The sequence below is a fragment of the Heptranchias perlo genome, chromosome 2 (assembly GCF_035084215.1).
Source record: "Heptranchias perlo isolate sHepPer1 chromosome 2, sHepPer1.hap1, whole genome shotgun sequence".
Lineage (NCBI taxonomy): Eukaryota > Metazoa > Chordata > Chondrichthyes > Hexanchiformes > Hexanchidae > Heptranchias > Heptranchias perlo.
In genome coordinates this window covers 93,867,355-93,891,495 of record NC_090326.1, presented here as the reverse complement: position 1 = coordinate 93,891,495, position 24,141 = coordinate 93,867,355, and the positions used below count along the sequence as shown (strand labels likewise).

The 24,141-nt window shown below is 48.4% G+C and overlaps 1 protein-coding gene and 1 pseudogene across 3 annotated transcripts in view; both read right to left on the bottom strand.

The window, feature by feature from the left end:
* The window catches only part of sgce (sarcoglycan, epsilon), a 66,159-nt gene extending 51,254 nt beyond the window's left edge, over positions 1-14,905 (bottom strand). For 2 of the 3 annotated variants that reach the window (XM_068004389.1, XM_068004397.1), the window contains exon 1: positions 14,764-14,904. In XM_068004389.1, the coding sequence (XP_067860490.1) occupies positions 14,764-14,809 (46 nt within the window). In that variant the 5' untranslated portion in view covers positions 14,810-14,904. Of the gene's footprint in view, positions 1-14,763 lie in introns of all 3 variants that reach the window. The other variant, XM_068004405.1, reaches the window with a different exon arrangement.
* Positions 14,906-20,472: 5,567 nt separating this feature from the next.
* On the bottom strand, positions 20,473-21,971 carry LOC137332284 (RNA-binding protein 25-like; annotated as a pseudogene).
* Between the last annotated feature and the right edge of the window lie 2,170 nt (positions 21,972-24,141).

The following is a 24,141-nucleotide window of genomic DNA, read 5'->3' as shown; positions in this document are numbered from 1 at the left end:
ACACAGCAGAAAATGTCCATTTTCAAAAATTGCAGCCAACTGGAAGTGCAGATGCAGCTTTAAGGAGCTATGCCTGCACACCCACACTTCTACCCAGGAAGTCGTGCTTTTCCCCGCACTACCCGGCCTCTAAGCTTGCAAAGCAGGACAATGGAAAACCTGGAAAAGTCCCAACAGTGTAAAATGCATCAGTGCAAATGCACTAGCACCGCCTTGCTGCCCATTGCAGAATTTCAGCCCCAGAATAACTTGCCAACCAAAACTCAAAAAGTGATACCTCGAAGAAAGCTACTCCCACAGGCCAGGTCATCCACACAGAGCAGCGCCTGTTTTAAATGGGCAAACAGTGCTGCTGGCATGGAAATGACAAGAAAACTACAAGATCCAGTGAAGGGTCTATTTAAATAACATTTGGAGCTTTAATGAGAGCATCAAAAGCTAGAGCTCCCTAGATGACTAAAGATATAGAGATTAAAATGAACAGAAAAAGGAAGGCTCATGATAATGTCAGGTTCTTAATTCAGTAGAGTACCAAACTAAATACAGAAAGTACAGAGAAGAACTGAAAAGGGAAATAAGAGGAGCAAAGAAAGAGTGTGAGAATAGATTAGCAGGTAACATAAAAGCGAATCCAAAAGTCTTTTATTAACATATAAATAGTAAAAGGGTAGTCAAAAGAAGGGTGGGGCCGATTAGAGACCAAAAAGGAGATCTTCTTGTGGAGGCAGAGAGCATGGCTAAGGTACTAAATGAGTACTTTGCACCTGTCTTCACTAAAGAAGAAGATGCTGCCAATGTCCCAATAAAGTAGGAGGTAATAGAGAAATTGGATAGGATAAAAATAGACAAAGAGGAGGTACTTAGGGATGGGCAATAAATGCTGGCCTTGCCAGCGACGCCCACATCCCATGAACAAACAAAAAAAAAACTTAAAAGGTTGGCAGCGCTCAAAGTAGAAAAGTCACCTGGTCCAGATAGGATGCATGCCAGGTTACTGAGGGAAGTAAGGGTGGAAATTGCAGAGGCTCTGGCCACAATCTTCCAATCCTCCTTAGATATGGGGATGATGCCAGAGGACTGGAGAATTGCAAATGATACACCCCTGTTCAAAAAAGGGGAGGGGGATAAATCCGGCAATTACAGGCCAGTCACCCTGCGGCGGAGGAGAAACCTTTAGAGACATCAATCAAGGACAAAATTAATTGCACTTGGAAAAATATGGGTTAATAAATGAAAGCCGGCACAGATTTGTTAAAGGTAAATCGTGTTTGACTAACTTAATTGAGTTCTTCAATGAAATAACGGAGAGGGTTGATGAGGATAGTGCGGTTGATGTGTATATGGACTTTCAAAAGACATTTGATAAAGTACCACATAATAGACTGGTTAGCAAAACTGAAGCCCATGGGATTAAAGGGGTAGTGGCAACATGGATATGAAAATTGCTAAGGGACAGAAAGCAGAGGGTAATGGAGAGACTGGAGAGAAGTGTACAGTGGTGTCCCCTAGGGGTCGGTGTTTGGATAACTGCTCTTTGATGACCTGGACTTGGGTATTCAAGGTATAATTTCAAAGTCTGCAGATGACACGAAACTCAGAAATGCAGTAAACAGTCAGGAGGATAGTAACAGACTTCAGGAGGACATAGACAGACTGATGAAATGGGCAGACACATGGCCGATGAAATTTAATGTAGAGAAGTGTAAAGTGATTAATTTTGGTAGGAAGAATGAGGAGAGGCAATATAAACTAAATGGTACAATTTTAAAGGAGGTGCAGGAACAGAGAGACCTGGGTGTGTACATACACAAGTCTTTGAAGATGGCAGGACAAGTTGAGGAGACTGTTAAAAAGGCATTTGGGATCCTTGGCTTTATAAATAGAAGGATAGAGTACAAAAGCAAGGAAGTTATTGAAAACCTTTATAAAACACTTGTTAGGCCCCAGCTGGAATATTGTGGCCAATTCTGGGCTCCACACTTTAAGGATGTCAAGACCTTAGAGAGAGTGCAGAGAAGATTTACTAGAATGGTACCAGGGATGAAAGACTTGAATTATGTGGAGATACTAGAGAAACTGGGGTTGTTCTCCTTACAGCAGAGAATGTTAAGGGGAGGTTTGATGGAGGTGTTCAAAATCATGAAGAGTTTTGATAGAGTAAATAAGGAGAAACTGTTTCCAGTGGCAGAACCAGAGGACACAAATTTAAGGTAATTGGCTAAAGAACTAGAGGTGACATGAGGAAAAAAATTTTTCACAGCGAGTTAGGATGATCTGGAATGCACTGCCTGAAAGGGTGGTGGAAGCAGATTCAATAATAACTTTCAAAAGGGAATTGGATAAATACTTGAAGTGGAAAAATTTGTAGAACTATGGGGAAAGAGCAAGGGAGTGGGACTAATTGAATAGCTCCATCAAAGAGCCAGCACAGACACAATGGGCCAAATGGCTTCCTTCTAAGAACATAAGAAATAGGAGCAGGAATAGGCCAATCGGCCCCTCGAGCCTGCTCCGCCATTCAATAAGATCATTTCTGTGCGCTATCATTCTACAATTCTATGATTCTATCACGCAGCCTCATAGCGTCAATTATTTTCACCACAAAATGCGTCCGACTGTAAATCAGGATCACTAACCGAAGTGCCCAATTTCGCAACCCATACTCCCTGCCAGCGAGGCTTCACGCTGCCAATGAAATCTCACAAAGTCAGCCCTTATATACTTTTACAACACTTCTCTTGAGTTCCACTGATTTTAATTTAAGTTAAACATACAACAGTTTAAGACTGCCCCTAGAGCTTTATCACGCCAGTTGCTATAAATATAAACAGACCCAGTGAATCATTATGTGAAACATAGATTTTCTTTTTCAAATTCTTTGGAAAATCTGAACAGTAAAACCAATTTGAGATTAAAAAAGTGTCATTTGCAAAAATAGCTCACACTGCTGAAAACCACCTGCAAAAATGAGGTACCTTTTTTTTTATTCGTTCACGGGATGTGGGCGTCGCTGGCAAGGCCGACATTTATTGCCCATCCCTAATTGCCCTTGAGAAGGTGGTGGTGAGCCGCCTTCTTGAACCGCTGCAGTCCGTGTGGTGGCGGTTCTCCCACAGTGCTGTTAGGAAGGGAGTTCCAGGATTTTGACCCAGCGACAATGAAGGAACGGCGATATATTTCCAAGTCGGGATGGTGTGTGACTTGGAGGGGAACGTGCAGGTGGTGTTGTTCCCATGCGCCTGCTGCCCTTGTCCTTCTAGGTGGTAGAGGTCGCGGGTTTGGGAGGTGCTGTCGAAGAAGCCTTGGCGAGTTGCTGCAGTGCATCCTGTAGATGGTGCACACTGCAGCCACAGTGCGCATATAAGCCATAGTATAAGCCATAGGCCTGATATAAGCCATAGTATGTAAGGGGTGCCTCAATGTTTTTTTTAAAACTTGCATTTATATCACGTCTTTCATATCCTCAGGATGTTCCAAATGCTTTACAGCCAATTAATTACTTTTGAAATGTAATCACTGTTGCCATGTAGGGAAATGCGACAGCCAATTTGCATACAGCAACGTCCCATAAACGGCAATGAGAAAATTGAGCAGTTAATCCGATTTTGGTGGTGTTAGTTGAGGATGATTGCCCCTGTTCTTTTTCAATTAGAGCTATGAGATCTTTTACATCCACCAAAGCAAGTAGTCAGTGCCTGGGTTTAACACCTCATCCTAAGACGGCATTTCCAACAATGCACCACTCACTCAGTACTGCACTGGAGTGTCAGTCGAGATTGTGTACTGAAGTCTCTGAAGTGGGGCTCGAACCCACAGCCTTCCCCTTCAGAGGCCAGAGTGCTACCACTGAGCCAAGCTGACAGTGTCATTAGATCAGCGAAGGTTAAAATTAAAGAAATTGTAGAATTTTTACTCCTGCCCATTTAAAACTGTATTGCCACCTAAAGAATTACCCTTTGGAGTGAGGTCAGTAATATTATTTGAATCTAAGGTGCTTGTGTTTTTTTTAATTCGTTCACGAGATGTGGGCGTCGCTGGCGAGGCCAGCATTTATTGCCCATCCCTAATTGCCCTTGAGAAGGTGGTGGTGAGCCGCCTTCTTGAACCGCTGCAGTCCGTGTGGTGAAGGTTCTCCCACAGTGCTGTTAGGAAGGGAGTTCCAGGATTTTGACCCAGCGACAATGAAGGAACGGCGCTATATTTCCAAGTTGGGATGGTGTGTGACTTGGGAGGGGAACGTGCAGGTGGTGTTGTTCCCATGTGCCTGCTGCTCTTTGTCCTTCTAGGTGGTAGAGGTCGTGGGTTTGGGAGGTGCTGTCGAAGAAGCCTTGGCGAGTTGCTGCAGTGCATCCTGTGGATGGTACACACTGCAGCCACAGTGTGCCGCTGGTGAAGGGAGTGAATGTTTAGGGTGGTGGATGGGGTGCCAATCAAGCAGGCTGCTTTATCTTGGATGGTGTCGAGCCTCTTGAGTGTTGTTGGAGCTGCACTCATCCAAGCAATTGGAGAGTTTTCCATCACACTCCTGACTTGTGCCTTGTAGATGGTGGAAAGGCTTTGGGGAGTCAGGAGGTGAGTCACTCGCTGCAGAATACCCAGCCTCTGACCTGCTCTCGTAGCCACAGTATTTATATGGCTGGTCCAGTTAAGTTTCTGGTCAATGGTGACCCCCAGGATGTTGATGGTGGGGGATTCGGCGATGGTAATGCTGTTGAATGTCAAGGGGAGGTGGTTAGACTCTCTCTCATTGGAGATGGTCATTGCCTGGCACTTGTCTGGCGCGAATGTTACTTGCCACTTATCAGCCCAAGCCTGGATGTTGTCCAGGTCTTGCTGCATGCAGGCTCGGACTGCTTCATTATTTGAGGGGTTGCGAATGGAACTGAACACTGTGCAGTCATCAGCGAACATCCCCATTTCTGACCTTATGATGGAGGGAAGGTCATTGATGAAGCAGCTGAAGATGGTTGGGCCCAGGACACTGCCCTGAGTTACTCCTGCAGCAATGTCCTGGGGCTGAGATGATTGGCCTCCAACAACCACTACCATCTTCCTTTGTGCTAGGTATGACTCCAGCCACTGGAGAGTTTTCCCCCTGATTCCCGTTGACTTCAATTTTACTAAGGCTCCTTGGTGCCACACTCGGTCAAATGCTGCCTTGATGTCAAGGGCAGTCACTCTCACCTCTGGAATTCAGCCCTTTTATCCATGTTTGGACCAAGGCTGTAATGAGGTCTGGAGTCGAGTGGTCCTGGCGGAACCCAAACTGAGCATCGGTGAGCAGGTTATTGGTGAGTAAGTGCCGCTTGATAGCACTGTCGACGACACCTTCCATCACTTTGCTGATGATTGAGAGTAGACTGATGGGGCGGTAATTGACAGATTTGATTTGTCCTGCTTTTTGTGGACAGGGCATACCTGGGCAATTTTCCACATTGTCGGGTAGATGCCAGTGTTGTAGCTGTACTGGAACAGCTTGGCTAGAGGCGCAGCTAGTTCTGGAGCACAGGTCTTCAGCACTACAGCTGGGATGTTGTCGGGGCCCATTGCCTTTGCTGTATCCAGTGCACTCAGCCGTTTCTTGATATCACGTGGAGTGAATCGAATTGGCCGAAGACTGGCTTCCGTGATGATGGGGATATCGGGAGGAGGCTGAGATGGATCATCCACTCGGCACTTCTGGCTGAAGATGGTTGCAAATGCTTCAGCCTTGTCTTTTGCACTCACGTGCTGGACTCCGCCATCATTGAGGACAGGGATGTTTGCAGCGCCTCCTCCTCCCGTTAGTTGTTTAATTGTCCACCACCATTCACGACTGGATGTGGCAGGACTGCAGAGCTTTGATCTGATCCGTTGGTTGTGGAATCGCTTAGCTCTGTCTATAGCATGTTGCTTCCACTGTTTAGCATGCATGTAGTCCTGAGTTGTAGCTTCACCAGGTTGGCACCTCATTTTTAGGTACGCCTGGTGCTGCTCCTGGCATGCTCTTCTACACGCCTCATTGAACCACGGTTGATCCCCTGGCTTGTTGGTAATGGTAGAGTGAGGAATATGCCGGGCCATGAGGTTACAGATTGTGCTGGAATACAATTCTGCTGCTGATGGCCCACAGCGCCTCATGGATGCCCAGTTTTGAGCTGCTCGAGCTGTTCTTCATCTATCCCATTTAGCACGGTGGTAGTGCCACACAACACGTTGGATGGTGTCCTCAGTGCGAAGATGGGACTTCATCTCCACGAGGACTGTGCGGTGGTCACTCCTACCAATACTGTCATGGACAGATGCATTTGCGACAGGTAGATTGGTGAGGACGAGGTCAAGTAAGTTTTTCCCTCGTGTTGGTTCGCTCACCACCTGCCACAGGCCCAGTCTAGCAGCTATGTCCTTCAGGACTCGGCCAGCTCGGTCAGTAATGGTGCTACCGAGCACTCTTGGTGATGGACATTGAAGTCCCCCACCCAGAGTACATTTTGTGCCCTTGCTACCCTCAGTGCTTCCTCCAAGTGGTGCTCAACATGGAGGAGGACAGATTCATCAGCTGAGGGAGGACGGTAGGTGGTAATCAGCAGGAGGTTTCCTTGCCCATGTTTGACCTGATGCCATGAGATTTCATGGGGTCCAGAGTCAATGTTGAGGACTCCCAGGGCCACTCCCTCCTGACTGTATATCACTGTACCGCCACCTCTGGTGGGTCTGTCCTACCGGTCGGACAGGACATACCCAGGGATGGTGATGGAAGAGTTTGGGACGTTGGCTGAAAGGTATGATTCTGTGAGTATGGCTATGTCAGGCTGTTGCTTGACTAGTCTGTGGGACAGCTCTCCCAATTTTGGCACAAGTCCCCATATGTTAGTAAGGAGGACCTTGCAGGGTCGACTGGGCTTGGTTTGCCGTTGTCGTGTCCAGTGCCTAGTGGTCCAATGCCGGGTGGTCCGTCCGGTTTTATTCTTATTATGACTTTTCGTAGCGAGATTTTACAACTGAGTGGCTTGCTAGGCCATTTCAAAGGGCAATTAAGAATCAACCACATTGCTGTGGGTCTGGAGTCACATTTCGGCCAGCAGGGTAAGGACGGCAGGTTTCCTTCCCTAAAGGACATTAGTGAACCAGATGGGTTTTTACGACAATCCGGTAGTTTCATGGCCATCATTACTGATACTAGTATTTTAATTCCAGATTTTTATTTAATTAATTGAATTTAATTCTCATGACTCTGGATTTTAGTCCAGGCCTCTGGATTACTAGTCCAGTAACATAACCACTATGCTACCATACCCGAAGCTATCTGCTTACTGTACACAGAGTAACACATTGGAATGCAGTACAAATCAAATTTCAACAGGTGTGCAGCCTATTAAATTTGTTTTAAAGTATATTACACAAAAAAAAACAAATGCTTGTATGGTGCAAGCTGCAACTGGAATTCAATTGGGTTAAGCAGGTAAGCAGGTTTAGAGGAATCCATGTTATCAAAATGTCAGCACTTTTTAACACTTTACTTCTGAAAATAGTTTGAGAATCAAGGAGGACGAATTAAACACAAATATCACAACAAAACTGTTGTATAAAAATGTTAAAGACGAAATACATTAGACCGACTCTGACAAACCTTCCACCAAATACATTTTGGTCTTATAACCGGACTCACCCTCCATCACCTCAGCAGTCCTACTGCTAACGAGATAACTGTTGATTCCATTATTCTCCCATTTTTTGATTTCAATGCCATCTGCACAGCTTACTAAATAAGCTTTTCAAAACAAAACGAAATTAAAATATTGTATAAAGAGCACTTTTTGTCAAAGTATCAACGAACGGTTATATTTATAAAAAGAAAAACTCTGTGGAATGCAGGTGATGTATCTATTAGATATTTTCCCCCACTGACTATGGGCATCATTTCATAGCAACAAGAGTAGGTCATTCAGCCCCTCGAGCCTGTTCTGCCATTCAATTGGATCATGGCTGATCTGTATCGTAACTCCATCTACCTGCATCCATATTAAGGGTTCTGTAGCCCATGACACCCCTGCCTAACAAAAATGTACCAAACTCAGTTTTGAAATTTTCAATTGACCTAGCCTCAACAGCTTTTCGGGGTGGGGGGAGTGTTCCAGATTCCCACTACCCTTTGTATGAAAAAGTGCTTCCTGACATCACCCCTGAATGGCCTGGCTCTAATTATAAGGTTCCGCCATCTTGTTCTGGCCTCCCTCGCCAGAGGAAATAGTTTTTCCCCATCTACCCTATCAATGCCTTTAATCATCTTAAACACTTCAATTAGATTTCTAGTCCCATGTGTTCACTGTGACTTTCCCCTGATAGATCGCCTGAATTTCATACGATTTCCAAATTTAAGATCATTGGTATTGTTGGGTGGCAATAACGAATTTGAGGCACCCTGAAAAAAGCCTTTTTCGACTTAAAATGGATGCCTGGTACAAATGTGATACCTACTGAATTGTGTTGTGCTTTGACTCTATTTTCTCTTCAAAAATACACACACAATTATATATAAATTATATTTTATATACACCCTGGAAACCTCCAATTGCCATCGAATCTGGTATATATAGTCCCAGAAACCGACGTTCTCACCCTGCTGCCAGAACTATGGTGGAGCAGGAGTTGCATCCAGTCAGTGACACAAATGCCTGACTCCACCAAAGTTTCTAGGGCTAGGCAATTTGTATAATGCCAGCAGGCATCTGCATCAGTATCAGCCTACTTTAGGTACCCACTAGGTTGGGGAAGAGGAAGGATTTAGGGAAATATGGCACTGGATAACTGCTTATCTGCAAAGCCTGGGAGAAGTGAATAAAAAGTTCTACGTTAGCAGCCCCTCTTCTGGAAGGCCAAGGACATCACAGCTGATTGGCTTTCTCTGAGTATTTCAGGCCATGAACACAGCCTGGAACACTCTTATGGGCCTTACTTCTACCTCTTCACTATACTGTACACCTGTATCTTGCCGGTATACAATACTTTGGGAGTACAGGAGGTGAGATAATTGGCAATTCCGGCAGATGACACTACATCACAGGTGTCACCTGCTTTTTATGTTAGGCTGCAAGAAGACGGACACAAGAAGCATGCCCCCTCCCCCCTAACACTAGATCCCCATAGCCATTTCTTTGGGGGTAGAGACCAAGGCTCCAATAACAACTCCGAGGTGGGAAGAGAGCGGGGGGTGTGGGGGGGGGGGGTCGGATTTGCGGACGGGAAACCCAGAAGATTATGTTTCCCGGATGTCCTGACAATTTTGACTTCAGGACATCTTTTAAATTTTTCAAATCAGTTTCCCGCTCGCAGCCAGCAAGATTGAGAGGCTGGCTGTTGGGCAGGAAAGCCTGCGGCAGCAGCCGAGGATCGGACAGAAGGATGGATCGTGGGCAGTGGAGGACATCGGGGTGGGGGGGGGGTTAGAAGAGTGCATGCCGGGAGGTGGAGATCGGTTGGGGGGGGGGGGGGGGGGGGGGGGGAGTGGTCTGATGCCGGGAGGAGATCGGGGGGGGGGGGGGGGCGGGAAAGAGGGTGTCAGACATCAGGGGTCCAATCGTTGGGGGGAGGGGGGGAGGGGGGGACTGCCAATCGCGGGGATGGAAGCAGGTAAGCTTGATGGGTCGGGGAGAAGCACTCCTGTTCCTCCGACCCCACAAGCAGTGCTGAAAAGACTCTTTCCTGTTCTACTTGGGCATTTTCGCCTCCCATCAGCTGCCGGGTTTCCCGAGGCCTGGAAAACCCGGCCCCCAGGAGTTCAATGGGTAGCACAGGTTAAATTTGAGGCAAGCAGACTCTTCAAAATATTTTTTTTTATTCGTTCATGGGATGTGGGCGTCGCTGGCGAGGCCAGCATTTATTGCCCATCCCTAATTGCCCTTAAGAAGGTGGTGGTGAGCTGCCTTCTTGAACCGCTGCAGTCCGTGTGGTGACGGTTCTCCCACAGTGATGTTAGGAGGGGAGTTCCAGGATTTTGACCCAGCGACAACGAAGGAACGGTGATATATTTCCAAGTCGGGATGGTGTGTGACTTGGAGGGCAACATGCAGGTGGTGTTGTTCCCATGTGCCTGCTGCTCTTGTCCTTCTCGGTGGTAGAGGTTGTGGGTTTGGGAGGTGCTGTCGAAGAAGCCTTGGCGAGTTGCTGCAGTGCACCCTGTGGATGGTACACACTGCAGCTATTGCGCCGGTGGTGAAGGGAGTGAATGTTTAGGGTGGTGGATGGGGTGCCAATCAAGCGGGCTGCTTTGACCTGGATGGTGTTGAGCTTCTTGAGTGTTGTTGGAGCTGGACTCATCCAGGCAAGTGGAGAACATTCCATCACACCCCTGACTTGTGCCTTGTAGATGGTGGAAAGGCTTTGGGGAGTCAGGAGGTGAGTCACTCGCTGCAGAATACCCAGCCTCTGACCTGCTCTTGTAGCCACAGTATTTATATGGCTGGTCCAGTTAAGTTTCTGGTCAATGGTGACGCCCAGGATGTTGATGGTGGGGGATTCGGCAATGGTAATGCCGTTGAATGTCAAGGGGAGGTGGTTAGACTCTCTCTCATTGGAGATGGTCATTGCCTGGCACTTGTCTGGCGCGAATGTTACTTGCCACTTATCAGCCCAAGCCTGGATGTTGTCCAGGTCTTGCTGCATGCGAGCTCGGACTGCTTCATTATTTGAGGGGTTTCGAATGGAACTGAACACTGTGCAATCATCAGCGAACATCCCCATTTCTGACCTTATGATGGAGGGAAGGTCATTGATGAAGCAGCTGAAGATGGTTGGGCCCAGGACACTGCCCTAAGGAACTCCTGCAGCAATGTCCTGGGACTGAGATGATTGGCCTCCAACAACCACTACCATCTTCCTTTGTGCTAGGTATGACTCCAACCACTGGAGAGTTTTCCCCCTGATTCCCGTTGACTTCAATTTTACTAAGGCTCCTTGGTGCCACACTCGGTCAAATGCTGCCTTGATGTCAAGGGCAGTCACTCTCACCTCACCTCTGGAATTCAGCCCTTTTATCCATGTTTGGACCAAGGCTGTAATGAGGTCTGGAGCCGAGTGGTCCTGGCGGAACCCAAACTGAGCATCGGTGAGCAGGTTATTGGTGAGTAAGTGCCGCTTGATAGCACTGTCGATGACACCTTCCATCACTTTGCTGATGATTGAGAGTAGACTCATGGGGCGGTAATTGACAGATTTGATTTGTCCTGCTTTTTTGTGGACAGGGCATACCTGGGCAATTTTCCACATTGTCGGGTAGATGCCAGTGCTGTAGCTGTACTGGAACAACTTGGCTAGAGGCGCAGCTAGTTCTGGAGCACAAGTCTTCAGCACCACAGCCGGGATGTTGTCGGGGCCTATAGCCTTTGCTTTATCCAGTGCAATCAGCCGTTTCTTGATATCACGTGGAGTGATTCGAATTGGCTGAAGACTGGCTTCTGTGATGGTGGGGATATCGGGAGGAGGCCAAGATGGATCATCCACTCGGCACTTCTGGCTGAAGATGGTTTGCAAACGCTTCAGCCTTGTCTTTTGCACTCACGTGCTGGACTCCGCCATCATTGATAATGGGGATGTTTGCAGAGGCTCCTCCTCCTGTTAGTTGTTTAATTGTCCACCACCATTCACGACTGGATGTGGCAGGACTGCAGAGCTTTGATCTGATCCGTTGGTTGTGGAATCGCTTAGCTCTGTCAATAGCATGTTGCTTCCACTGTTCAGCATGCATGTAGTCCTGAGTTGTAGCTTCACCAGGTTGGCACCTCATTTTTAGGTACACCTGGTGCTGCTCCTGGCATGCTCTTCATTGAACCAGGGTTGATCCCCTGGCTTGTTGGTAATGCTAGAGTGCGGAATATGCCAGGCCATGAGGTTACAGGTTGTGCTGGAATACAATTCTGCTGCTGCTGATGGCCCACAGCACCTCATGAATGCCCAGTTTTGAGCTGCTAGATCTGTTCTGAATCTATCCCATTTAGCACGGTGGTAGTGCCACACAACACGTTGGATGCTGTCCTCAGTGTGAAGACGGGACTTCATCTCCACGAGGACTGTGTGGTGGTCACTCCTACCAATAGTGTCATGGACAGATGCATTTGCGACAAGTAGATTGGTGAGAACGAGGTCAAGTAAGTTTTTCCCTCGTGTTGGTTCGCTCACCACCTGCCACAGGCCCAGTCTGGCAGCTATGTCCTTCAGGACTCGGCCAGCTCGATCAGTCGTGGTGCTACCGAGCACTCTTGGTGATGGACTTTGAAGTCCCCCACCCAGAGTACATTCTGTGCCCTTGCTACCCTCAGTGCACCCTCCAAGTGTGTTCAACATGGAAGTGGACTGATTCATCAGCTGAGGGAGGGCAGTAGGTGGTAATCAGCAGGAGGTTTCCTTGCCCATGTTTGACCTGATGCCATGAGATTTCATGGGGTCCAGAGTCAATGTTGAGAACTTCCAGGGCCACTCCCTCCTGACTGTATATCACTGTACCGCCACCACTGGTGGGTCTGTCCCGCCGGTGGGACAGGACATACCCAGGATTGGTGATGGAAGAGTTTGGGACGTTGGCTGAAAGGTATGATTCTCTGAGTATGGCTATGTCAGGCTGTTGCTTAACTAGTCTGTGGGACAGCTCTCCCAATTTTGGCACAAATCCTCCGATTTTCGTGAGGAGGACTTTGCAGGGTCGACTGGGCTTGGTTTGCCTTTGTCGTGTCCGGTGCCTAGTGGTCCGTCTGGTTTTATTCTTATTATGACTTTTTTTCGCGAAATTTTACAACTGAGTGGCATGCTAAGCCATTTCAGAGGGCAATTAAGAATCAACCACATTGCTGTGGGTCTGGAGTCACATATAGGCCAGACCGGGTAAGGACGGCAGGTTTCCTTCCCTAAAGGGCATTCGTGAACCAGATGGGTTTTTACGACAATCCGGTAGTTTCATGGCCACCATTACTGATGTTAGTATTTTAATTCCAGTTTTCATTTAATTAATTGAACTTAAATTCCCCAGCTGCCGTGGCAGGATTTGAACGCAAGACACTGGATTATTAGTCCAGGCCTCTGGATTACTAGTCCAGAAACATAACCACTATGCTACCGTACCCAGACGGACCCACCTACCTCCAAATCCGCCTCCATTAAAACTGGAAATGGACCCGTTGGAGGCGGGTTGGGGTTGTGTTTCCGATTCTGATTTTTTTTGATTTTATCCCCCTCCCATCCTGGTGGGGTTAAAATTACCCCCCAAGTCTCGCCGTTTCCCAAACCCATCTGTCCACATACACCCTCTTATGTCAGCTGTCCGTCCCAAACTCTGAAGAAATTTGGAGCCAATTATTTTCCAACTGACAATGGCACACAACAAGCAAAAGCAACTTGCCAGCTGACAAGTAAAATCAGTGTACTAATTCCTCCAACTCCAACACTTTAATTATTTTTGTTTTGCTTTCATGTTGTATCTGATTGTTGCGGGTATTTCCCGCCCTGCCGACTAGCTCATCCCCTAGCCAAAAGGTATGTCTCATTCACTTTTATTAAATTGTTCTGCTAGAAATGTAATTTTGTTGAGTTCAACAAAGTTCCTGCTCAATAAGTGCTGAATGACTTTGAACATGTTTTTCTAGCACTGATAACATGCAAATATTTACATGCCCCTTTTCACATGCCAGACATTCTCTGCTATGCCTCTGTTGAACACTACTCTACAGTCAAGTATCCAAGTTTACTATGGCTAGCACTGTCTTTTACTTGAGAAATTACATAAACTATCCAACTCTGTTTACAAATGAAAATTAAGGGTATCACTGTACAGCAGTGTTTTGCTACTGCCAATCTTAAAGTAAAAAATATGTACAAATTACTTCTAAACAACCAAGAGGGACATAGTCTGACTTCTTTTCTTAAAAATATCTTATTATCTTCTGACCGATGAGAAAGTTGCGACATAACCCAACACCCTGTCATCTTTTCACAAACACAACAACTTATTATATTCACATCTAGACAGGAAAAAGACATTTGATCCGCTTCAGAATTTGCAACTGTTAATCCTATTTTAAAAGAATGCTAAATTATAATATTGTTATTGTGCCCTTAAGTTAAAGATTTCATTTAAAAAACTATCCCTTAAACACTATACTTAACTCATTACATAAAGCATTTAGTGGATAACACTGCATACAATTGTAAATTCACGAGTCGTTCATATATTAAACCTTGATTCTGATATAAATACTGTATTCAGCAACAACAACCCACGTGTGTGTTTATATCTATTTTGAAAGGAGTTGATGAATTGGGAGATGGAGCTCGGATTGTGCTGGCAGGCGAAAAGCCTCCATTGGACTAGTTACTTTTTACAATATCTGCCAGAAAGAATTCGCAACCTTAGAGGGTAAAATCGTTTACATTTTTTACAAAGTCAAGTAGGTGAAAAAAGGGTCGGCGGGAGAGTGAAGCGGAGACCCTTTTCCGTGCTGTTGCCATGGGAGTGACAGTCTGGTGCGATACCGGAGAATAACGGCGACTGGGGAAGCGGGCCCCGCACCACACCCACAATCGGAGGATCAATGATCCTCATCACTTCAGACAGCGGGGGGCCGGGGCCGGGGCCGGGGCCGGGGGTCCGGGGGCCGGGGTCCGGGGTCCGGGCCCAACACAGGGAGACAGGTCGCTGTCAGCGAGCCTTCCTCTCCATTGTGGGCGGATGGTGTCGGCGTTTGTCAGAGCGCTGCTGCACTAACGGGGCCTGCGGCACAGACTCCTCACGACACTAACCGGCGAGCAGGGAGATGCAGGCGGCGGTGGCGGTGCTGGTCCCCATGGTCCCCAGGTTCAGGCCCGGTCCTCGAACAATCCGACAGAACAATCCCGGGAAATGGAGAATGAGGGTCGGAGCATCGACCGCTCGGCATTATGGGAACATCACAACGATTGGTCCCGGAGAGAGAGAGAGAGAGATGGGGAAAGAGGAGAGAGAGAGAGAGAGAGATGGGGAAAGAGGAGAGAGAGAGAGAGATGGGGAAAGAGGAGAGAGATGGGGAAAGAGGAGAGAGAGAGAGAGATGGGAAAGAGGAGAGAGAGAGAGAGAGATGGGGAAAGAGGAGAGAGATGGGAAGAGGAGAGAGAGAGAGAGATGGGAAAGAGGAGAGAGATGGGGAAAGAGGAGAGAGAGAGAGAGATGGAGAAAGAGGAGAGAGATGGGGAAAGAGGAGAGAGAGAGAGAGATGGGGAAAGAGGAGAGAGATGGGGAAAGAGGAGAGAGAGAGAGAGAGATGGGGAAAGAGGAGAGAGATGGGGAAAGAGGAGAGAGAGAGAGAGATGGGGAAAGAGGAGAGAGATGGGGAAAGAGGAGAGAGAGAGAGATGGAGAAAGAGGAGAGAGAGAGAGAGATGGAGAAAGAGGAGAGAGAGAGAGAGATGGGGAAAGAGGAGAGAGAGAGAGAGAGATGGAGAAAGAGGAGAGAGAGAGAGAGATGGGGAAAGAGGAGAGAGAGAGAGAGATGGAGAAAGAGGAGAGAGAGAGAGATGGAGAAAGAGGAGAGAGAGAGAGAGATGGGGAAAGAGGAGAGAGATGGGGAAAGAGGAGAGAGAGAGAGAGAGATGGGGAAAGAGGAGAGAGAGAGAGAGATGGAGAAAGAGGAGAGAGATGGGGAAAGAGGAGAGAGAGAGAGAGAGATGGGGAAAGAGGAGAGAGAGAGAGAGATGGAGAAAGAGGAGAGAGAGAGAGAGATGGAGAAAGAGGAGAGAGAGAGAGAGATGGGGAAAGAGGAGAGAGAGAGAGAGAGATGGAGAAAGAGGAGAGAGAGAGAGAGATGGGGAAAGAGGAGAGAGAGAGAGAGATGGGGAAAGAGGAGAGAGAGAGAGATGGAGAAAGAGGAGAGAGAGAGAGAGAGATGGAGAAAGAGGAGAGAGATGGGGAAAGAGGAGAGAGAGAGAGAGAGATGGGGAAAGAGGAGAGAGAGAGAGAGATGGAGAAAGAGGAGAGAGAGAGAGAGATGGGAAAGAGGAGAGAGAGAGAGATGGAGAAAGAGGAGAGAGAGAGAGAGATGGGGAAAGAGGAGAGAGAGAGAGAGATGGAGAAAGAGGAGAGAGAGAGAGAGATGGAGAAAGAGGGAGAGAGAGAGAGAGATGGGGAAAGAGGAGAGAGAGAGAGAGATGGAGAAAGAGGAGAGAGAGAGAGAGATGGGGAAAGAGGAGAGAGAGAGAGAGATGGGAAAGAGGAGAGAGAGAGAGAGATGGAGAAAGAGGAGAGAGAGAGAGAGATGGGAAAGAGGAGAGAGAGAGAGAGATGGAGAAAGAGGAGAGAGAGAGAGAGATGGAGAAAGAGGAGAGAGAGAGAGATGGAGAAAGAGGAGAGAGAGAGAGAGAGATGGAGAAAGAGGAGAGAGAGATGGGGAAAGAGGAGAGAGAGAGATGGGGAAAGAGGAGAGAGAGAGAGAGAGATGGGGAAAGAGGAGAGAGAGAGAGAGAGATGGGGAAAGAGGAGAGAGAGAAGAGAGAGATGGGAAAGAGGAGAGAGAGAGAGAGATGGGGAAAGAGGAGAGAGAGAGAGAGATGGGGAAAGAGGAGAGAGAGAGAGAGATGGGGAAAGAGGAGAGAGAGAGAGAGATGGAGAAAGAGGAGAGAGAGAGAGAGATGGGAAAGAGGAGAGAGAGAGAGAGATGGAGAAAGAGGAGAGAGAGAGAGAGATGGAGAAAGAGGAGAGAGAGAGAGAGAGAGATGGAGAAAGAGAGAGAGAGAGAGGAGAGAGAGAGAGATGGGAAAGAGGAGAGAGAGAGATGGGGAAAGAGGAGAGAGAGAGAGATGGGGAAAGAGGAGAGAGAGAGAGAGGAAGGGGAAGAGAGGAGAGAGAGAGAGAGAGATGGGGGAAAGAGGAGAGAGAGAGAGAGATGGAGAAAGAGGAGAGAGAGAGAGAGATGGAGAAGAGGAGAGAGATGGGGAAAGAGGAGAGAGAGAGAGATGGGAAAGAGGAGAGAGAGAGAGATGGGGAAAGAGGAGAGAGAGAGAGAGAGATGGAGAAAGAGGAGAGAGAGAGAGATGGAGAAAGAGGAGAGAGAGAGAGAGATGGGGAAAGAGGAGAGAGAGAGAGAGAGATGGGAGAAAGAGAGAGAGAGAGAGAGATGGAGAAAGAGGAGAGAGAGAGATGGGGAAAGAGGAGAGAGAGAGAGAGAGATGGGAAAGAGGAGAGAGAGAGAGAGAGAGATGGGGAAAGAGGAGAGAGAGAGAGAGATGGAGAAAGAGGAGAGAGAGGATGGGAAAGGAGAGAGAGAGAGAGATGGGGAAGAGAAGGGAGAGAGAGAGAGGAGAAGGAGAAGAGAGAGAGAGAGAGATGGAGAAAGAGGAGAGAGAGAGAGAGATGGGGAAAGAGGAGAGAGAGAGAGAATGGGAAAGAGAGAGAGAGAGAGAGATGGGGAAAGAGGAGAGAGAGAGAGAGAGATGGGGAAAGAGGAGAGAGAGAGAGATGGGAAAGAGGAGAGAGAGAGAGATGGGGAAAGAGGAGAGAGAGAGAGAGAGATGGGAAAGAGGAGAGAGAGAGAGGAGATGGGAAAGAGGAGAGAGAGAGAGATGGGGAAAGAGGAGAGAGAGAGAGAGAGATGGGAAAGAGAGAGAGAGAGAGAGAGATGGGGAAAGAGGAGAGAGAGGAGAGAGATGGGGAAAGAGGAGAGAGAGAGAGATGGGGAAAGAGGAGAGAGAGAGAGAGATGGGAAAGAGGAGAGAGAGAGAGAGAGATGGGAAAGAGGAGAGAGAGAGAGAGAGATGGGGACCTGCTTCCGCAGTCTGGTGTGCCCGCTGCTCGCTCTCTCGCTGTCTATTGCTCTCTCTCGCTCTTTCAGTTCTCCCTCGGCTCTCTCTCGTCTCTGTCCCTCGTCTCTCTCTCATTCTCTCGCTCTCTCTCGCATTTCTCGCTCTCGTGCTCTCGCTTCGCTGCTCGCATTGTCCCTGCTGCGCTCGCTGCGCGTCTCGGCCGCGTCTTCTCGCGCTCTGCGTCAGGTGTCCCTGCTTCGCCTCTGCTTCCTCGTCATTGTCTCTCGCTGCGTGCTCTCTCATTTGCCCGTCTTCGCTCTCTCTTGCCCGTCTGCTCTCTCTTTCTCTCTCGCGCGCTCATTGTTCCCTCTTCTGCTCTCTCGCGCATGTTCCCTCTTCTCTCTCTCTCTCGCATGTGCCCTCTTCTCGCTCTCTCTCTCAGTTTCCCTCGTCTCTCTCTCTCTCTCATTCTTCCCTCTTCTCGCTCTCGTCTCTCTCTGCCCTCTTCTCTCTCTCTCTCTCGCGCATTCGTCCCTCTGCTCGCTCTCTCGCTGCAGTTGTCCCGGCGCTTCTCGTCTCTCTCATTGTCCCTTCGGCTCGCTCTCTCTCTCAGTGTTCCCTCTTCTCGCTCTTCTCTCTCATTTTCCCTCTTGCTCTCTCTCTCAGTGTTCCCTCTTCTCTCGTTCTCTCTGTGGCCTGCTCGCTCTCGTCTCTCATGTTGCCCTCTGCTCGCTCTGCTCTATGTCCTCTTCGCTCTGGCTCTCATTTCTCCCTCGTCCTCGCTTTCTCTCTCATTTCCTCGGCTCTCTCTCTCGCATGGCTCCCTCTTCTCTCTCTCGTCTCTCATTTCCCTCTTCTCTCTCTCTTCTCCTCTTCTCTCTCTCTCTCTGCTCTTCCCTGCTTCTCTCGCTCTCATTTTCCCTCTGTCTCTCGTCTCTCGTCTCTCATTGTGGCCCTTCTTCTCTCTCGCTCGCTCATGGTTCCCTTCTGCGTCTCGCTCTCGCATTTTCCCGTCTCTCTCTCTCTCTCATGTTCCCTCTTCTCTCTCGTCTCTGCTTTCCCTCTCTCTCGCATTGTTCCCGCTTCGCGCTCTCTCTCTCATTTCCCTCGTCTCTCTCTCTCTCATTTTCCCAGTCTTGCTCTCTCTCTCTCAGTTTCCCTATTCTCTCTCTCTCTCTCTCAGTTTCCCTCTTCGCTCTCTCTGTTCTCTTCGCTCTCTTCTATTTCCCTCTTCTCTCTCTCTCGCTCTCATTTTCCCTCTTCTCTCTCTCTCTCAGTTTCCCTCGGCTCTCTGCTCTCATTGTCCCCTCTTCTCTCGCTCTCTCTCATTTTCCCTCTTCTCTCTCTCTCTCTCATTTTCCCTCTTCTCGCTCTCTCTCATGTTCCCTCTTCTGCTCTCTCTCTCATGGTTCCCGCTGCTCTCGCTCTCGTCTTTGCCCGTCATCTCTCGCTCTCTCAGTGCCCTCTTCTCTCTCATTTCCCTCTTCTCTCTCGCATTTCCCTCTTCTCTCTCTCAGTTGCCCTTCTCGCTCAGTTGTCCCTCTGCTCTCTCGCTCTCTCATTTTCCCTCTTCGCTCTCTCTCGTCTCATTTCCCTCTGCTCTCTCGCTTGTTCCCTCTTCTCGTCTCTCTTTCTTCCCTGCGTGCTTTCTCTCTTCTCTCTCTCTCATTGTCCCTCGTCTCTCTCTCTCCATTTTCCCTCTTCTCGTCGCTCTTCTCGTCTCATTTTCCCTCTGCTCTCTCTCGCCTCTGTGCCTTCCCTCTCTCTCTCTCTCTCATTGTCCCTCTGCTCTCTCTCTCTCATGTTCCCTCGTCCTCTCTCTCTCCTCTTCCAGGTCCCTCTTCTCTCTCGCTCGTCATTTTCCCTTCTTCGCTCTCTCTCTCATTGTCCTCTTCTTCGCCCGCTCTCTTGTTCCCTCTTCTCTCGTCTCTCTCTTCTCATTTCCCTCTTCTCGCTCTCTCTCTCTCATTTCCCTCTTCTCTCTCTCTCTCGCATTTCCCTCTTCTCTCTCTCTCTCTCATTTCCCTCTTCTCTCTCTCTCTCTCTTTTTGCCCTCTTCGCTCTCTCTCTCTCATTTTCCCTCTTCTCTCTCTCTCTCTCATTTCCCTCTTCTCTCTCTCCATGTTCCCTCTTCTCTCTCTCTTTCCCTTCTCTTCTCTCTCTCTCTTTCCCTTCTTCTCTCTCTATCTCATTTCCCTTCTTCTCTCTCTCATATTCCTCCTTTCTCTCTCTCTCATGTCCTCTTCTCTCTATCTGTTCCTTCTTCTCTCGCTCATTTCCCTTCTCTCTCTCTTCCCTCCTCCCTCATTTCCCTTCTCTCTCTCTCCCTTTCCCTCTCTCTCCCTCTCTCACTTCCCTCCTCTCTCTCTCTCTCCTTTTCCCTTCTCTCTCTCTCTCTCTCTCTGTTCCCTTCCTCTCTCTCCCTCCCTCTCATTTCCTCTTTCTTCTCTCTCTCATCTTCCCTCTTTCCCCTTCTCTCTCTCTCTCTCCTGTTCCCTCAGTCTCTCTCTCTCACTTTCCCCTTCTCTCTCTCTCTCTTCCCTTCTCTCTCAGTTCCTCTTCTCTCTCTCTCTTTTCCCCTTCTCTCTCTCTCATTTCCCTTCTCTCTCTCTCTCTCTTTCCCTTCTCTCTCTCTCTTTCATCTCTCTCTCATTCTCTCTCTCTCCTTTTCTCTCTCTCTCTCCTTTCCCAGTCTCTCTCTCTTCCTCATTTCCCTTCTCTCTCTCTCATGTCCCTTCTCTCTCTCTCTCTCTTTCCCTTTCTCTCTCTCTCTCATTTTCCCATCGTCTCTCTCTCTCGCATTTCCCTTCTCTCTCTCTCTCTTTCCCTTCTCTCTCTCTTCTCTCTTTCCCTTCTCTCTTCTCTCCTCCTTCCTCTCTCAGGTCTTCTTTCTCTCTCTCTCTCCCTTTCCTCTCTCTCTCTCATTCCCTTCTCTCTCTCTCATTTCCCCTTCTCTCTCTCTCCTTTCCCATCTCTCTCTCTCATTGTCCTTCTTCTCTTCCATTTCCCTGCTTCTCTCTCGCTCATTTTCCTCTCTTCTCTCCTCTCATTTCCCTTTCTCTCTCTCTCATTTCCCTCTTCTCTCTCGCTCATTCCTCTTTCTCTCTCTCATTTCCCTTTCTCTCTCTCTCTTTCCCATCTCTCCTCTCCCCTCATTTCCCTTCTCTCTCTCCTTCTCTCATTTCCCTTCTCTCTCTCTCTCATTTTCCCTCTTCTCTCTCTCTTTCCCTCATCTCCTCTCCTCATTCCTTCTCTCTCTCCCTTTCCCTCTCTTCTCTCTCTCTCTCTTTCCCTTCTCTCTCTCTCTTCTCTTTCCTCTCTCTCTCTCTCTCTTTCCCTCTTCTCTCTCTCTCTCTCTTCCCTCTTCTCTCTCTCCATTTCCTCTTCTCTCTCTCCTCTTTCCCCATCTCTCTCTCTCTCATTTTCCCATCTCTCTCTCTCCACTTTCCCTTCGTCTCTCTCTCTCTCTCTTTCCCCTTCTCTCTCTCTCGCTCTCTTTTCCCTCTCTCTCTCTCTCTGTTCCCTTCTCTCTCTCTCTCTCATTTCCCTTCCTCTCTCTCTCTTCCCTTCTCTCTCTCTCTCATTTTCCCTTCTCTCTCTCCTCTCTTTCCCAGTCTCTCTCTCTCTCATTTCCCTTCTCTCTCTCTCTTTCCCTTCTCTCCTCTTTCTTCTCTCTCTCTCTTTTCCCTTTCTCTCTCTCTCTCTCCTTGTCCCCTTCTCTCTCTCTCTCTCATTTCCCTCTCTCTCTCTCTCTCTCTTCTTTCCCTTCTCTCTCTCTCTCTCATTTCCCTTTCTCTCTCTCTCGCTCTCTTTTCCCTTCTCTCGCTCTCTCTTTCCCCTTCTTCTCTCTCCATTTCCCTCTTCTCTCTCTCTCTCATTGTCCCCTTCTCTCTCTCTCTCAGTTTCCCTTCTCTCTCTCCCTCATTTCCCGTCTTCTGTCTCTCTCTCTCTTATCTCCTTCTTCTCTCGCTCTCATTTCCCTTCTCTCTCTCTCTCTTTCCCTCTTCTCTCTCTTCTCTCTCTCTTTCTCCCTTCTCTCTCTCTCTCTCATTTCCCTCTCTCTCTCTCTCTCTCATTCCTCTTCTCCTCTCTCTCATTTCCCTCTCTCTCTCTCATTTCCCCATCTCTCTCTCTCTCTCATTTCCCCTTCTCTCTCTCTCTCATTTCCCCATCTCTCTCTCTCTCTCCTCATCTTTCCTCTCTCTCTCTTCTCTCTCTCTCTCTCTTTCCCCTCTCTCTCTCTCTCTCATTCCCTCTTCTCCTCTCTCTTTCTCTCTCTCCTCTCTCTTTCCCATCTCTCTCTCTCTCTCTTTCCCTCTTCTCTCTCTCTCAGTTCCCTCTTCCCATCTCTCTCTCTCTCTTCCCTCTTTCTCTCTCTCTCTCTCTCTCATTTCCCTCTTCTCTCTCTCTCTCATTCTCCTTCTCTCTCTCTCTCTCCTTTCCCTCTTCCTCTCTCTCTCTTTCCCATCTCTCTCTCTCTCTCATTTCCCATCTCTCTCTCTCTCTTTCCCTCTTCTCTCTCTCTCTCATTTCCCTTCTCTCTCTCTCTTTCCTCGTCTCTCTCTCTCTCTCAGTTCCCCTCTGTTCTCTCGCTCTCTCTCTCATCTTTCCCCTCTCTCTCTCTCTCACTCTCTCTTTCCCTCTTTCCTCTCTCTCTCTCTCTCTTTCCCCATCTCTCTCTCTCTCTCTCTCATTTCCCTTCTCTCTCTCTCTCCCTTTCCCATCTCTCTCTCTCTTTCCCTCTTCTCTCTCTCTCTTTCCCTTCTCTCTCCTCAGTCCCTCTCTCTCTCTCTTTCCCATCTCTCTCTCTCTTTCCCTCTTCTCTCTCTCTCTTTCCCCATCTCTCTCTCTCTCTCATTCCCTCTTCTCTCTCTCCTCTTTCCCTCTCTCTCCTCGCTCATTTCCCTCTTCTCTCTCTCTCTCCTCGTTCCCTTCTCTCTCTCTCTTTCCCTCTTCTCTCTCTCTCTCCTTTCCCTCGTCTCTCTCTCTCCTTTCCCTCTCTCTCTCTCTCTCCTTTTCCCTTCTCTCTCTCTCTCATTTCCCATCTCTCTCTCTCTCTCTTTTCCTCTTCTCTCTCTCTCCTCTTTCCCTTCTCTCTCTCTCTCTCTTTCCCTCTCTCTCTCTTCCCTTTCCCCTTCTCTCTCTCTCTCCTCATGTCCCTCTTCTCTCTCTCTCTCATCTTTCCCATCTCTCTCTCTCTCTCTCCTCTTTCCCCATCTCTCTCTCTCTCTTTTCCCCATCTCTCTCTCTCTCTCTTTCCCTCTCTCTCTCTCTCTCTCTTTCCCCATCTCTCTCTCTCTCTCTTTCCCCTTCTCTCTCTCTCTCCTTTCCCCTTCTCTCTCTCTCTCTTTCCCCTTCTCTCTCTCTCTCCTTTCCCTTCTTCTCTCTCTCTCTCCTTTTCCTCTCTCTCTCTCTCTCCTCTTTCCCTTCTCTCTCTCTCTCTCTTTCCCTTTCTCTCTCTCTCTCTCATTTCCCTTCTCTCTCTCTCTCTCATTCCCTCTTCTTCTCTCTCTCTCTCTTTTCCTCTTTCTCTTCTCTCTCTCTCTCCCTTTCTCTCTCGCTCTCTTTCCCTTCTCTCTCTCTCTCCTTTCCCTTCTCTCTCTCTCCTCTTTCCCTTCTTCTCTCTCTCTCATCTTCCCTTTCTCTCATCTCTCCCTCCTCTTTCCCTCTCTCTTTCCTTCTCTCTCCTCCTCTTTCCCTTCTTCTCTCTCTCTCATTTCCCGTTCTCTCTCCTCTCCTCCTCCCATTTCCCTTTTCTCTCTCTCTTTCCTCTTCTCTGCCCTTCTCTCTCTCCTCTTTTCCCTTCTCTGTGCTCTCTCTCTCTCATTTTCCCTTTCTGTCTCGCTCTTTCCCTGCCCTGCTCGCATTGTCCCCTGTTCTCTGCTCTCTCTTTTCCCTTCCGTTCCGTTCCCTGCTCTCGCCAGTTGTCCCTGTTCGCTCTCGTCGCATGTGTGTCCCTTGTCTCTTCTCGTCATTTCCCGTCGCTCTCTCATTTTCCCTTTCTCTCGCTCGTCAGTTCCCTTGGCTCTCTCTCTCATTTTCCCTTTCTTTCCTCTCTCTCTCAGTGTTCCCTGTGCGTCTCTCGTCTCATTTTCCCTGTCTCTCTCTCTCTCATTGTTCCCTGTTGCTCTCTCTCTCGCATTGTTCCTTTGCGTGCCTTTCCTCGCTCTGCTTCATGGTTCCCTTTCGCTCGTCTCTCATTTGCCCTTTTCTCTCTCTCTCAGTTGTCCTTTCTCTCTCTCTCAGTTCCCTTCTCGCTCCTCATGTTCTCTCGCTCGCAGTCTCTCTCTCTTCATGTTTCCCTGTCTCTCTCGCTCGCATTGTTCCCTTGCCTCGTCTCTCCAGGGTCCCTTTCGCTCTCTCTCATTGTCCCTTCTCTCTCTTCTTCTCAGTGTTCCCTTTTCTCCGC